The 15,186-nt window shown below is 34.1% G+C and overlaps 1 protein-coding gene across 1 annotated transcript; it reads left to right on the top strand.

The window, feature by feature from the left end:
* Nucleotides 1-8,006: 8,006 nt before the first annotated feature.
* Nucleotides 8,007-12,444, top strand: LOC104601688 (UPF0481 protein At3g47200-like). Its single transcript, XM_010265126.3, has 2 exons — nucleotides 8,007-8,524; nucleotides 10,517-12,444. Exon 2 carries the CDS (start codon nucleotides 10,542-10,544, stop codon nucleotides 12,285-12,287), a length of 1,746 nt encoding a protein of 581 aa, XP_010263428.1. The 5' UTR covers nucleotides 8,007-8,524; nucleotides 10,517-10,541; the 3' UTR covers nucleotides 12,288-12,444.
* Nucleotides 12,445-15,186: the final 2,742 nt, after the last annotated feature.

The raw sequence follows: 15,186 nt of genomic DNA, 5'->3' as shown, positions 1-15,186 counted from the left end.
GCTTGGGTACCACATTGATTGGGAATGAGAATGAAGGCCTTGACTAGGAGGATAATTCTCATACTTGAATTGACTCAAGTGTTGGCACATTTGTTAACATGTGTCAACTCATGAATATTTATTTATATGTTAAAACTTAAAAGTGTTTGCATTTTATATAATATAATAAATATTTAATATAAATTTAAAATATACTTGTGTATGTATATATATAACAATACATAATTATATATTACAATATAAAATGGTATGTACATTATATATTTAAAAATAAATATTTATGGGTTGGGCCAGGCCAGGTTTCTGGCTTGAGCCAAGAATGATCTCCCGTACTTATGATCTCAACTCCCATAAAATGAGAGGTTAAGGTTATCCCTTTTGTATGAAAAATTTTCTTTTTCACATAGTAATAAAACCATATTTTGTTTAATGGGGACAAATATGATGTTGCCCATCCCCCACCCTCCATCCCCCCCCCCCCAACACTAGTGACAATGGAATTTTGATCCCAACTCTCTTCTATAACCATCCCCTTAACCTCCCAACACTAGTGATAATGCAATTTCATAAAAGTACTATTGTAAAAGTTCTTTTGTGTAAAAGTACTTTTGTAAAGTGCTTTCATAAAATTACTTTTTGTAAAGGTGTTTTTAGGCTTTCATAAAAGTGTTCGTAAAAGTATTTTCATAAAGCGCTTTCGTGAAAAAGTGCTTTTGTAAAAGTACTTTCATAAAAGTGCTTTTGTGTAAAAGTACTTATATAAAAGTGCTTTTGTATAAAAGTACTTTTGTAAAAGTCCTTTTCATAAAATTGCTTTTGTAAAAGTGTTTTTGTATAAAATTGCATGTGAACAAGAAAGTTAATAAAATCTATTTTATTTCATTTTTAATCTCAAAATGAAATGTGGCATGGTGGTTCAAAAGTGTAATGAGATGTGGGCAATGCTAGGAGGCTTGAGTTCAAACCATTATAACTTTTATTTTTTGAGATTTGGCGAGTATAGATAGAGTTGACTTTGACCTAACCCATCTTGACCCGTGCAACTCAACCCATCCTGACCTTAATGGGTACCCTCGACCCAACCCACCCTAATGGGTTACTCGACCCATATTGACCCACCAAGAGATTGGGTAGGTTGGGTGGGTCAAATGGGTTGGGGTCAATATTGCTAGCCCACTTGTAGAGAAATTTTTTTTTTTCATTTGTGAGGTTTACTTGATATACAAAATAGAGGGTTACAATTTTAAAGTGTTCAAAATGGGTTTTAAAGAAATTGCATCTAATTCATGGAGGATCATTTATGATAACACTCAAAATGGAGGTGTGCCATAATCACAGATGAGATGGCCATCGCAACTAAGATTGCAAGGTAATCACAAATCACAAATAGAAAATGCAACTGCAATTGCATGTGCAATGGCAATTACAATCATAAGTATGAATCACATCTACCTAGGTTGCGAATGTGAAGAAACTCCCTAATGTACCATTTTTTTGTAGTCCTTATTGTATTGTTTTCTTATTTATTATTATTTTCACTTCAGCCCTACAAGGGCCTCCTTGTAAATTCTCTAAATTGTGTTGCCCTAGAAGGGCCTCTTTGTAATTTTTGTAACTTTCACTTTCTATATAAAGGACCCTTGGGGTAGGGTCGAATTCATCTATTATTCATCATAGAATTTGGCATTCTGCTCTATAATCAGTTCTTGCTTTGTGCTCTCTCTCTCTCTGATATCTCAAAGGATGCTGGCTTCTGGATGCTTAATCTGAAGATAGGGAAATTCTAGTCAACCCTAATCCTTGCCCTCTGTTCTGATTTCTAAGATTTCTGCAAGAGAGGTCTTCTTGGAACTCTCTTGGGACACCTCTGTTTGCAAAGAAACCTAATTGGTTGTGTCGTTCTGGTATGTTCTTCTAACTCAAAAGCTTTCTTCGAGATTGGTCAAGCTTTAGAGGAGTTCTAATCTTCTCACTAGGGTGGCAGCAGTTTTCTTCTTCTTCTGGTCTTCTCTCAAGGGCGGCAGTAGTTTTCCCTTGGACTGGTGTTTTCTTAGGCCTTCTTTAAACTTCGAACATTTTGTTCTTGATTACTAGTGCTTCAGATTGAAGGGTTTCAACAGACCTCTTCATTCCATTTCAAGTCACTTATCTGAATCCTATTGGTGGTTGATTTGAAATGCATACATCATGTTGGTGAATCTCTCTTGCAACCCTAGTTTTCTTTGTGCTATCCTAGGGTTATTGGGTAAGAGTTGTGTTCAGTACTGAGGGCATTCAGTCCTCTCCTTAGTTCAACAGTCTTGGAACCATCAGGTTGGACTGTCAACACATCTGGTTGGAGTTGTTCTGGATAAATTTCTTGGAGGATTTTGATTCCTCTATAGGGTGGCAAATCTGTACTGGAAATATTTGACTATATTTCTCTTCCATACCAGATTTATTGTTATTTGTCCGAACTGCTTGCTGCAACCTTAATTGAGCTGTTGACTTGAACCGTTATTGAATTAAGTGAAGTGGTTAACAATGCTGCTACCTTTCTTCTTGGGTTGCCTTTATTTATTCTTGATGGCTGACAAAGTAGATTTTCTCCCTATAAAATTTGATGGAACTAACTACAATATGTGGAAGTTCCATTTCGATTTCTATGTTGAGGGAAAGGAACTTGAAGGTTACTTGAATGGGACTATAAGTAAACCTAATGAGGATGAGGCTGATAGTAAAGCCTATACACAATGGAAGCTTGACATGGAAAGTTAGTCTCATGGATTTTGAGCTCCATTGCGCCTCACATTAGTGTTCCTATGAGAAGACTAAGGACTACCTATGAGATGTATGCCTATTTGAAAAAGGTGTATCATCAATCCAATATGCCACGGTAATACCAGATTGAATCTGAAATCTTTGCTTATTGCCAGGGGACAAAAAGATTCAAGAATACTATTTAGGCTTTATTGATCTTTGGGCTGAATATGAACTTGTTCATACTGAACCCTCTGATCCCATTGAATGTGTCAAGTATTTGTAGAAAACATTTTGAAAATAGGAAAGTTAACCAATTTCTCATGAGGTTGAGACCTGAGTATGAAATAATCAGGTTAAATATTTTGAGTAGAGGAACTCTTCCAGACTTAGACTCTGTGATGGGAGAATTGTTAAGGGAAGAAACTAAACTCCTAACTTCTACAAACATAGAAGGAAAACATCTTGATTCAGGGATGGATACTATGTTTCTTGCACGAGGGAATAAGAAATATGGTGGAAAGGACCCTTCTAAAATTCAATGCTATGAATGTAAAGGATATGGACATATTGCCTCTCATTGCAGAAAGAAGAATGTCTGCACATATTGTAAACAACATGGACATATCATTCCAGATTGCCCAATTCGTCCATCCAAGGGACCTATGAAGAAGAATCAGTCACACGCTTATCAAGCATTTGAAGGACGAGTATCTGATACCACCATTGCCAAGGGAGAATCCTTTGCTTCAATGAATAAAGAAAAGATACAACAACTGGTATCTTTTGCCATTTCATTTGCCTTTTCTGCTATCGGCCTATCTGGTGAGTTCTCCGGTTATTGCTCTTTTCCCGTTTGAATAATTGATTTTGGTGCTATAAATCATATGACTGGGGCCTATCCTAAACCTCTAAACAGATTGTCTAAAACCACCCATAGGCACATTGTCACTGCTAATGGTGAGAAACTTGACATCATTGGGAGTGATGACTTGTGTATCAAACTTTCTCCCTCAAATTCCTTGTCCCTTGCTAAAACTTCCTTGTTCCTAATCTTACTGCCAACCTTATTTCAATTGGTCAATTAATTGATGAAGGTCATATTCTAACCTTTTCTTCTTATGGTTGTTTAATTGAGGACCCTGCACTAGGAATGTGAAAGGAAAGGGGCGTAGGATGGGCCGCTTGTTTGCATTGAAGTTTGAGAACTCTCCATTAGCATCATCCTCTACTTTTTTGAGCTCTTCTACATTGAGTCCTATTTTGAGTCACCCAAATTCTAATAAACTTAAATACTTGTTTGAGTTCGGTTTTATTAAAACTAAAATTCCTTCTATGAAATCCTTTGATACATCTTGTGTTTCTGGTTATTTGAGTAAGAGCCATATTTTTTCATTCATTCACCGAGCTGAACATGCTACTTCACCTTTTGAAATCATTCATAGTGATGTTTGGAGTTCTTCTGTTGTCTCTCGGATGGAATACAAGTATTTTGTGTTATTTATTGATGATTGTACCAGGTACACTTGGATCTACTTTCTCAAACACAAATCAGAAGTGTTTCCAACCTTTAGGTTGTTTCATAACATGGTTCAATTTCATTTCCAAGTGAATGTGCAAATCTTACGCTCAGACTCAGGGGGAGAATACAGTGGTAGAGATTTTTTTGGCTTACCTAAAACATCATGGCGTACAAGTCCAATGATGCTGCCCAGACACTCCTCAGCAAAATGGTGTGGCGGAGAGAAAGAATGGTCACATTCTCAATGTTTTAAGGACTCTCCTACAAGAATCACATGCACCTCCCACATTCTGGGTTAAGGCCACTAACATTGCAGTATATCTGATCAATCGTATCCCATCATCTGTGCTTGCTAACATTTCTCCTCATCAAAAGATGTTTGGATACCCCCTAGATCTTTCATGTCTTCATGTCTTTGGGTGTCTATGCTTTGTTCATCTTCCTCCTCGTGAACGTTTAAAGCTTTCAGCACAATCTGTCATGTGTGCTTTTGTAGGGTATAGCCTAAATCACAAGGGATTCATTTGTTACGATCCCTCAACATGTCGAATTTGTATCTCTTGAAATGTGATTTTTCTTGAGCATATCTTCTTTTTTTCAGGAATTGCCAAGTTATTTGCTTTCTTTGTTTTAGTTTTGCATGGTTTTGAACAATAGGATTCTCCATCATCCACTACTGAGAAGGAACTTCTCATCTTCTCTCGCAAATGGGTTCGTGGTCCATCTCCTATGCTTACGACCCCTCTTCCTCCTGGTCTGGATCCTTCGCCCATCTTAGACAACCCTGTAAGTGATGTTCCAGCCTTAGATTCCTTAATTATTCCTCCTCTTCCTTTATGTCATTCTGCTCGTATCTCCAAACCACCTGACTGCTATGGGTTTCCTTCAAACCATAGCTTCTTCTCTGTTGTTTTGACCTCTACAAATATTCTCCGCTCTTACCAGCAGGCTAGTAGCAGCCCTTAGTGGCAAGAAGCCATGGATGCAGAGATTCAAGCTTTGCATGAGAATGACACGTGGGACCTTGTCCCAACACCTTCAAATGGGTCTATTCCATCAAGCTAAAATCTGATGGGTCTCGAAACCGTTACAAAGCCAAGCTTATGGCACAAGGATATAAGCAGGAGTATGGCATTGTCTATGAAGATACTTTTGCTCCAGTAGCTAAGATTGCTATAGTCTGTGTTCTTTTAGCTCTTTCTGGTGCTCACTCTTGGACAATCTTTCAACTGGATGTGGAAAATGCCTTTTTATATGGGCATCTAAAGGAAACAGTATATATGAAACTTCCTCCAGGGTACTACCCTCGTTTGTCGACTAAAGAAGTCCCTCTATGGACTCAAACAAGCCTCTTGAGCTTGGTTTGAAAAATTCAGAGATGTTGTCGTGTAAGTCGGATATAGCCAAAGTGCATCAGATTACTTTTTCTTTGTTTGGAAAAGAACCCAGGGCCTTACCATTCTCTTATTGTATGTGGATGGCATACTATTGATTGGAGATGATATAGAAGGAATCCAGGACCTCAAGTCTCTTCTCCATAGTTCCTTCCACATGAAGGATCTTGGCCCTCTTAACTATTTCTTAGGACTTGAAGTACAAAGGAGCTCTCGAGGTTATTTTGTCTGCCAACACAAGTATGCCTCTAATATTGTTAAGTTGGCCAACCTCAGTGATAATAAACAGGTTGATACTCCCTTGGAGTTGAATGTCAAATTATCCAAATCAGAAGGCTCCCTACTTCCTGATGCTTCCCTCTACCGGCAACTTGTAGGTTCTCTCATCTATCTAACCATGACTCGTCTTGACATCTCACATGCAGTTCAGGTTGTTAGTCAGTTTGTCTCTACACCTCGTCAATCTCATTTGACTGTGGTGTATCAAATCATCCGATATATTCGAGGTTCTTTATCATAGGGTCTTTTCTTCTCTCCAATTGAAAGCCTATGCTGATGAAAATTGGGCTAGATGCCCCAACACACGATGCTCCACTACCGGATGGTGTGTCTTCATGGGTGACTCTCTACTATCATGGAAGTGCAAGAAACAACAGACTATTTCCAAGTCCTCTATGGAAGCAGAGTACAGGGAAATGCCATTTGTTTGTAGTGTAGTTGTTTGGCTTCAATCTTTATTTTAGGAGTTGGGACATTCCTCTCCTATGCCCATTCCTTTGTACGTGGATAACACTAGTGCTATTAAAATTGTTTCTAATCCTGTCTTTCATGAAAGGACAAAGCATATTGAGGTGGATTGCCACTTTATCCATGATCTATTTCTTACAAATTCAATCTCTCTCCTTCATATTGCCTCTGATATGCAAGTTGCTGACACTTTCACAAAGGCCATGACGAGATCCAGATACTTATTTCTTGAGAGCAAACTTATGCTCATGCCTCTACATCAGTTTGAGGGGGCAGTGTGAAGAAACTCCCTGATGTATCATTTTATTGTAGTCCTTATTGTATTGTTTTCTTATTTATTATTATTTTCACTTCAGCCCTACAAGGGCCTCCTTGTAAATTCTCTAAATTGTGTTGCTCTAGAAGGGCCTCTTTGTAATTTCTATAACTTTCTCTTTCTATATAAATGACCCTTCGAACTCATCTATTATTCATCCCAGAATTTGGCATTCTGCTCTAGGCCTGTTGTCAACGAATTGTACAAGCTCATATAGAGGTGTGTGGGATATAGCACTCTTGGGAGGCTGAAATTAATGTGACCATTGATTTTTTAAATTAAATCCAATGGTCATGACTTGATCAAGTGTAGTGAAGGGATATCATTTAAATGTTAACGGTCATTAATTGTTAACTAATTAACTAGAAACATTTAATTCAAATTTGTGATGGTATGAAAAACCTCCTCAAATAACCTTGTTCTTTTTCATGGTAACTCTTCAGAATCTATAAAATAAGTGTAAGTCAAGCTATTTTACATAATTCATAAAAGATTTCCTTACAGAGTCTTCAATTTTGTTGGTTGCATTTTCTGATCCAATGCTCTATTGTATCTTAGGCTCAGCTCAATTTGGAAGGAATACAAACACAAATATGTACAATACAAATACAAAATGCAAGGTTTTACATTGTGTTTGTATTTGTACTCCTTTTAAACCGAGCCTTGGAAGGAGTACAAATACAAATATGTAGAGTGCAAAACTATATAGTTTGTATTATTTTGTATGTATTTATACCGTACATATTTGTATTTGTACTCCCTCCATAAGCCTTGGGCTGTGTTTGGTTGCAGTGCAATTTTATTTGCACTAGAACAAATCTATGGAGGTGAAAATGAAAAAAAAATGTAAATTCTCATTTAATTTTGTTTTGGGTTTTACATTATTTTGCTTCAGGTCTTAATTTACTTCATTTGTACTACAATTAAACAAGATAAGCTAATTTTTGAAACAAAAATAGGTCGGAATTTACATTCAAATAATTTGCACTTTCATAGTTTTGCATCAGTGCAAATTTAGTTGCATTGCAACCAAATACAGCCTTAGGTATGAATTTGCTTACAACCCAACCATAGACTCAATCACTGAATGGGGGCAAATAATATTCTAAAGATATGGTATTTTTATTCTCTAATATTTCTGAAACCATATCTCCAACATGATTACACTGACATGAACTATGAATTTAAAATACTTTAGGACTCGGTAGTCTTGGCCCCTAAGAGCTGAGGTTATTAATGAATATTATGCAAAAAAAAAACAAAAAGAGTTCAACTATGAAACATTTAAAAATCACGTTATATGCATTGCAGAAAGGTGTTGAAATGTCAAATAACAAGGAGAGTTGAGGGATGTTTCTTTATTCAAGTTTGCACGAATATCGGGTACGTAGAAGAAGAGCTTCTCCTTCCACGAAGATCGCAAGTATCCTTGTGAGTGAGAGAAATTGATTAATTGAATTCCTTAATTTCAGTGAATTTCCTTGACATAGCAGCAAGGTATAAGCCAAACAAGACTTGGTCCATCTGTAATCTTTATTGGCTGAAATATATGGAAGTACGCGTTTTTGAAAGGTCCTGACTGTTGACACTTGACCCATCGAAGTCCCCTACATTCATAAATCATAACAGCATCTAAGAAGAGAGCATTTCGTGGGTAACGGGCAACGCAAATCCGTGAGCTGAGCTCTCTTGATTCATTATTGTTGTTTCTCTGAACAACCGGAGCGTTTATAAGGTGTTCTCTTCTTGGCGGTACACTCAATTCAAGGCAACTGCACAACCACAAAACCCGTTGGCTCCCTTGCGGTAAGTCACCTGTCGCAAATGGATTCTTTAAAGTTCTGTTTGGAAGGGGTATAAATTCAAATATATATAGTACAGTACAGATGTATATATAATAATATAAAATATAAGATTTTACACTTTACATATTTGTAGTTGCACTCTTTTCAAACTGAGCCTAAGACTGTGTTTTTGTTTTCTGGATTGTAGAAAATAAGAAATAAGATAAAAAAAAAAAAAAATATTGAGGGATCCATCAAATCAAACATAGCCTAGAAGTCTTACCTCTTGAAAAGCCTCTATGATATGACTGAAAAACATAACTAATCAAAAATCCACCTCTGAATTTTGATAAATATCACCTGATTGGCTACCAAATTTATGATACTGGTTCATTGGTCGCAAATTTTTAGGATAATTGAAAAATTTATAAGTTGGAATATGTGGAAAATGTTTCACTCATACCACTAAGGTGTCATTGGTTTTCCAGGAAGTGGAGGCGGGTAAGGCCATGCCTTCATTGTTTTCTGAAGAACTTTGAATTTTATATGAGGTGGCTTTAACATCTAGCTATCAACACAGACGGTGCCAACAATGTCTCAACTAGCCATTGCAACCATACATTGGGAACATTTTTTCATGAATGTTAAGGGAAATGTTCCCAATATGCAGCTGCAATGGCCTGTTGGGAGCGTTGTATATTGGTAGCAGATCCCTACCCCAGAAGGGCAAGATGCTATGCCAGACTTGTAGTTGATTTCCTAGACTGTTCATGTTTGACAGCCTGGCCTGTCTATGGAGCTCCTAGGTGAGCTGTTAATTCATACAGCCAGAGATCCAGCACCCATTACTGCTACAGCTAGTTTGTGTCAGCTAATGGACAAAACTTTGGCATCCCCATTTAACATGTTAGAAAATAAATACCTATATAGGTACACCTAACAGCTTTAAGCTTTTAAGTTGAATACTTCCTTGACATAACAACCTTTAGGCTATATTTGGTTTGAAGGAAAAAGTAGGGAAAGGAAAGGAAAGGTAGGGAAACCTTTACAAACTTTGTATAGAATTTCCTTCCTTTCCCTTCCTTTCCCTACTTTTCCCTTCAAACCAAACACAGCCTTATTGTGTAAAGGATTCTTTCTATTAAGAGTGTCAATGGACCTGTTTTGGGCTGGATCGTGTCCAAATCAAAATCAATTGGATGGATTGGAAAAACTAATAAGACATATTGAATTGAACTAGTCCAGACTTAATGGTCCAAAATATTTATTAGATTGGATTGGACCTAGTCCATCCATAATGGATTTATATTGGATTGGGTCAGACTAAACCAACATCTGTCTATTGATAGAAGATAACAATAAGGTGTTAATGGACCAGGATTAGGTTGGAAACAATCTAAATTAAAATTAATTTGAACAGATTGAATGGTCCAAACATTGAATTGGACTGGTCCAAAATGGTCCAAAGTATTCATCAGATATCCCTATTCTCTACAAGACAACACATTAGCCCATACAGTAATGCCTTCAGACTTCGACACTACTACTGTAACATGAAGTTCATATTAGACTAACTGTTAGACAGGGAAATCTCTATGAACAGCAGAGGATATAGAACATAGCCAAAATTTTCCCAAGCTAATGTGAGGTGGATTCAAATGACACATGTATATACATTAAGGCTATGTTTGGTTTGACAGAAAATAAGGAGAGAAACAGGAAATTGGGATGAAGTTCTCAAGGGGTTTTGTGAAAGTTGTTAAAGAACTTTCCCCCGACGTTCTGTTTCTATATCTTGTTCTCTTTTAAACCAAACACAACTTAAGACGCTTGTGGGTGTTATTATTTAGGCTGAACCAAGAAGTCTTAATGGGGTTACATTTTGGTGCAGCCTGCTGTGCCATGGACCTACCTCATGGTGTCCATCTAAATCAGTCATACATTGTTCCATTCTCATAGAAGTAGAATTTAACAAAACTAAATATTGACTTCATTTTAATTTTTTTCTCCTTAGTTTGTACTTGGACTACAAGAGTAAAATGAGTAGCAGCTGGGATTCACAGAAGAAGCCAAAGAAATGCAAGAAGATGCAAACCAATATCATAGATACCTCAAACTCTTACCTAAACAACCCTAATAGCGATTGGTTGGCCTCAATAATGAATTGTGAGCAAAAAACCACTAGATCTCAAAACAAGCCCAGAATGCAAAAGGTGCCCAAGATAATGCGAGATGTCAAAGACAGCAATAGAATCTATGATCCCATGGTTGTTTCTGTTGGTCCTTATCATCATGGAAAACCTGAGTTGGAGCAAGTGGAGAAGCTTAAGAAAAGAATAGCACAAAAATTAGTTTCACGCAGCAACAAAAGAATTGAATTCTTGTACAATGAAGTTGCAAAGGTAGCACCAAGAGCGAGGGATTTCTATGCAGAGGGTTCAGTTGAAAAGCTTGAGGATGAAAAATTCCTGCGTATAATGTTCTTGGATGGTTGTTTTGTTGCCTACTTCATTTACTGTGTTGTGAAGGACAATCTCAAGGAACTAGAAATAAATAATGATGCAATAGTTTCTATAGGAAGGGACATGTTCTTACTGGAGAACCAACTACCATTTTTAGTCCTTAAAGCTCTGATGAGTGCAATATTCCCTCAAACTGAGTGGAAGAGAATGGTAGAGGAATTTGTCAAGAAAGTTAATGGTATAGTCTCTGAGGTTGATGAATTCAACATGGGTTTCTACCCTGTGTCTCAGAATGAAGAAATGCCCAAAGCTTTTCATCTCCTCGACCTTCTTCGAGCTATACTGCTCAAAAACAATTGTTCTGAACCAGGAAGAGACTATTATTACTTGCCCAAATGGATGTTGTATGTTTGTTTTGCCTCTTTCAGGAGGCTGCTATATGTTTGTTCTGCCTTGCTCAAGTGGCTGTTTTATCTTTGTTCTGGTTTGTTCCATGTTCTGCACTTAACTTATAATAGTTTGCTCATGATCCTGCTTATTGCATGGCCCAAGCTCCCAATACTTCTTTCTTTTCTTCAAGAGCCTTGCAAAAGGAAATTTAGTTTGCTAAAGTGGGCCTACAGAAGGAGCTTTGGCTTTCTCCAGTGGACCCTAAAGAAGATATATTTCAAGGTCATGATTCTTGTGGTACTCCTGTGGTTGCTCTTCATATCTCTATTCCAGTTTCGACGACGACGAAGGCGGGATAAGCTTTGGTATTCTTTTCCTTCAGTAAAGGAGCTCAAAGCAGTGGGAATCAATTTCAAAATGAGTGAATCCTTCAGTTTCAGAAGTGTCCATTTCCAACCTGGCCTCATCTATGGAAATATCTTGCTTCCCCCAATAGTCATTGATAATTCAACCCAGACTAGGTTTCTGAACTTGATAGCCTATGAGAGATGTTGTTGTGATCTTAGTGGTTTCAACATAACATCCTACATCTGTTTCCTGGATTCTCTCATTAATCATCCTGATGATGTAAAGGAGCTAAGAGTAGAGGGAATACTCTTCAATAATCTTCGAAGTGATGAAGAAGCAGCCAATCTCATTAACCAGATGGGGAGGGGCTTGACAGATCCTGATGCATATCAGACCATCAAGAAGGATATCCATAAATACAGCAAGAAGAGAAGGAGAATTTGGATAGTTGAAATATTACGCACACACTTCAATAGTCCTTGGACTACTATTGCTTTTTTTGTTACTGTCTTCAGTGCCACTGAGACCTATTTCACAATTTTCCCTCGTATCAGGAAAATTGTAATAGACTACTTATCTAAATAAAAAGTATTTGATCATCTACCTGAATGTACATAGGTTATAAACTCCTACTAATCTTTTTAAGAGTTAAAATCCCCCGTGAAGGATTTAATAAAAAAGCAATCCCTTGTAAAAAGAGAAATTTTGATGCAGTTTTGAATTGGATTTAATTTTATTAATTATCTCGTTTGCTGTCTGCATTACAGTCTGATTCTTTATTGGGTTTATTCATATTGTAATAAATAAGATACTCAACAAGCACTGTAAGATAACTAGTACATTGGAGAAATGTTTCAGCATGAATCATCATCATCATCAATAGGTTGTGTTTGGTATCATAGCTGTTTCTACCTTAAACATTTTGATTCATCAATACAAATTGGCGTACAATTATTATTTGTGGCTGTTTATAGTTGAAAGAAAAAATTGTGTGTGAAAGGCTGTTTGTATAGTCATCAAATTGATGTTTTAGGTAGAAACAGGGGTATTAGTCATAGTTGAAACGATTCTTATATGTAATGTGAAAATATACTTCTCACCAATTTATATTGTTTAGCCCAAATGGTTTTCAAGTAGGTAAAAACAGTAATGATACCAAACACAACCATAATGTTTTCGGTCAGGTAAATGGTAAACTAGGGTCAGCTTTAATCTGTATTAGATTAGTTGGTTAGGTCATTAGTTTTTCTTTCTTTTCCAAATGCCACCTACAAGATGTTACAGTTGCTGCATATCCAGTAAGGCTGCAACTTGGGCCAGGTTAGATTGATGCTCGGGTTAGGGTTATGGTTGAAATTCATGAACCCGGCTTTACTTTGGATCGGGTTAGGGTTGACCTCTTGGGCAACCTGGCCTAACCCGAACCCAACACTATAATACATTATATATGATATATCAAACATTGATATAATACTATTATGTCTTTCTTTTAAGATGATTGCTTCACTTAATCCCAAATGGAATGACTAAAATTAACCTTAGTAACATATTTTAATGTTTTTTGAATATTTTATTCTTCACCTCCTCTTTGATGTTTTCCGCCCATAGATTGCTGCCCATAAAAGATCTATCATAAGTAATAGCTCATAATAAATTATAGTTACTTCAAACAGTTTTTTTTTCCGAATCTTATACTAAGAACCAATAAAAACATTAAAAAATACAAATACTAATAAAACATAGGATTAATATATATATATATATATATATATATATATATATATATATATATATATATATATATATATTAAAACAAAGCGGTCAAGAAATTTTCTCTTTTTTTTTGAATTTTTTGTTTTTTATTCCATTTCATTTTTTAAAGAACCAATGAGATGCTCTCCTTCCCCAACAATCTCCTATCCTAAAATTTATCCTAAACTACCTCCCCCACTTTCTCCTAAATCATCTCCAATTCCTATTTATCTCCTAACTTATCTCTACTTTATTAGAGAATTTCTCTCCAAATTATCTATAATTCCTATTTATCCTCTTTGCCACTTTTTATCTATATCTATCTAAAGAAAGTTTAAATTAAAATTTTAAAAATTATTTAAATATTTTAACAAATTATATAACAACTTTAAAATATTTATTAAAAACATAAAAATAATTATAATAGATTTACTAATAGTTTTATATTTCTACAAAATTCATCACAAAATTATCTACTAACAATAAAAATTATGATTTTTCAGATTATCAAATTAAATGTTATTCAAATAATAAAAATTTAACATTAAAAAATAAAATATAATTTCAATAATTCAATAACTAAATATCTTAAATTCAAATAATGAGTATTTTTAAATATTTTAAATATTATTTAAATATTTGAATAACTAAATATTTTAAATAACGAAATATTCAACATAAATATATTTTAAATAGTTAAAATAAATAAATTATGCAATAAAATAAAAAAAATCTTAAGATAAAAAAAAATCATAACATAATATTCAAATTAATAACTTTTAATATTTTTACAAAATTAATAATGAAATTATGTAATAATAGTATAAACTTTAAAATAACTATTAAAAACACAAATAATAATTATAATAGATTTAATAATATTCATATTATTAATATTCTTATATTTTTACTAAATTCATCATGAAATTATGTACTAAGAATATAAATTATGATTTTCCAGATTATTCAAATTAAGTGTAATTCAAATAAAAGAATTTTAACATTAAAAAATAAAATATTATTTCAATATTTCAATAACTAAATATCTTCAATAATAAATAAAAATATATCTAAATAATTACATAGAAAAAGGTTTAATTATTTAAATATTGTAATAATTAAATATCTCAAATTCAAATAATGAGTTTATTTAAATATTTTATATATTATTTGAATATTTAAATAACTAAGTATTTTAAATAACGAAATATTTAACATAACTATATTTTAAATAGTTAAAATAATGAAATTATGCATAAAATGAAAAAATCTTAAAATAAAAAAAGTCATAACATAATATTCAAATTAATAATAACTTAATATTTTTACAAAATTAATAAAGAAATTATGTAATTATAGTATAAGCTTCAAATTATTTATTAAAAATACAAAAAAAATAATTATAATAGATATAATAATATTTATATTATCAATAGTTTTATATTTTTACAAAATTCATCACGAAATTATGAACTAACAATATAAATTATGATTTTTCAGACTATTCAAATAATATAAATTTAACATTAAAAAAGTAAAATAATATTTCAATATTTCAATAACTAAATATCTTAAATTCAAACAATGGTATTTTTCAATATTTTATATACTATATAAATAATTAAATAACTAAATATTTTATATAATGAAAGATTTAACATAACTATATTTTAAATAGTTAAAATAACGAAATTATGAAATAAATTATAAAATTAAAAAAAAAATCAAAACA

Source organism: Nelumbo nucifera, chromosome 8, assembly GCF_055504915.1.
Source record: "Nelumbo nucifera cultivar China Antique chromosome 8, China Antique-T2T, whole genome shotgun sequence".
In the NCBI taxonomy this organism is placed as follows: Eukaryota; Viridiplantae; Streptophyta; class Magnoliopsida; order Proteales; family Nelumbonaceae; genus Nelumbo; species Nelumbo nucifera.
Note: the sequence above shows the minus strand (reverse complement) of the source record. Positions and strands in the feature narration are given on the sequence as shown.

Bases quoted from the DNA above. Each gene is read 5' to 3' on its own strand.
- LOC104601688 (XM_010265126.3), top strand. From the start codon at position 10,542: ATGAGTAGCAGCTGGGATTCACAGAAGAAGCCAAAGAAATGCAAGAAG.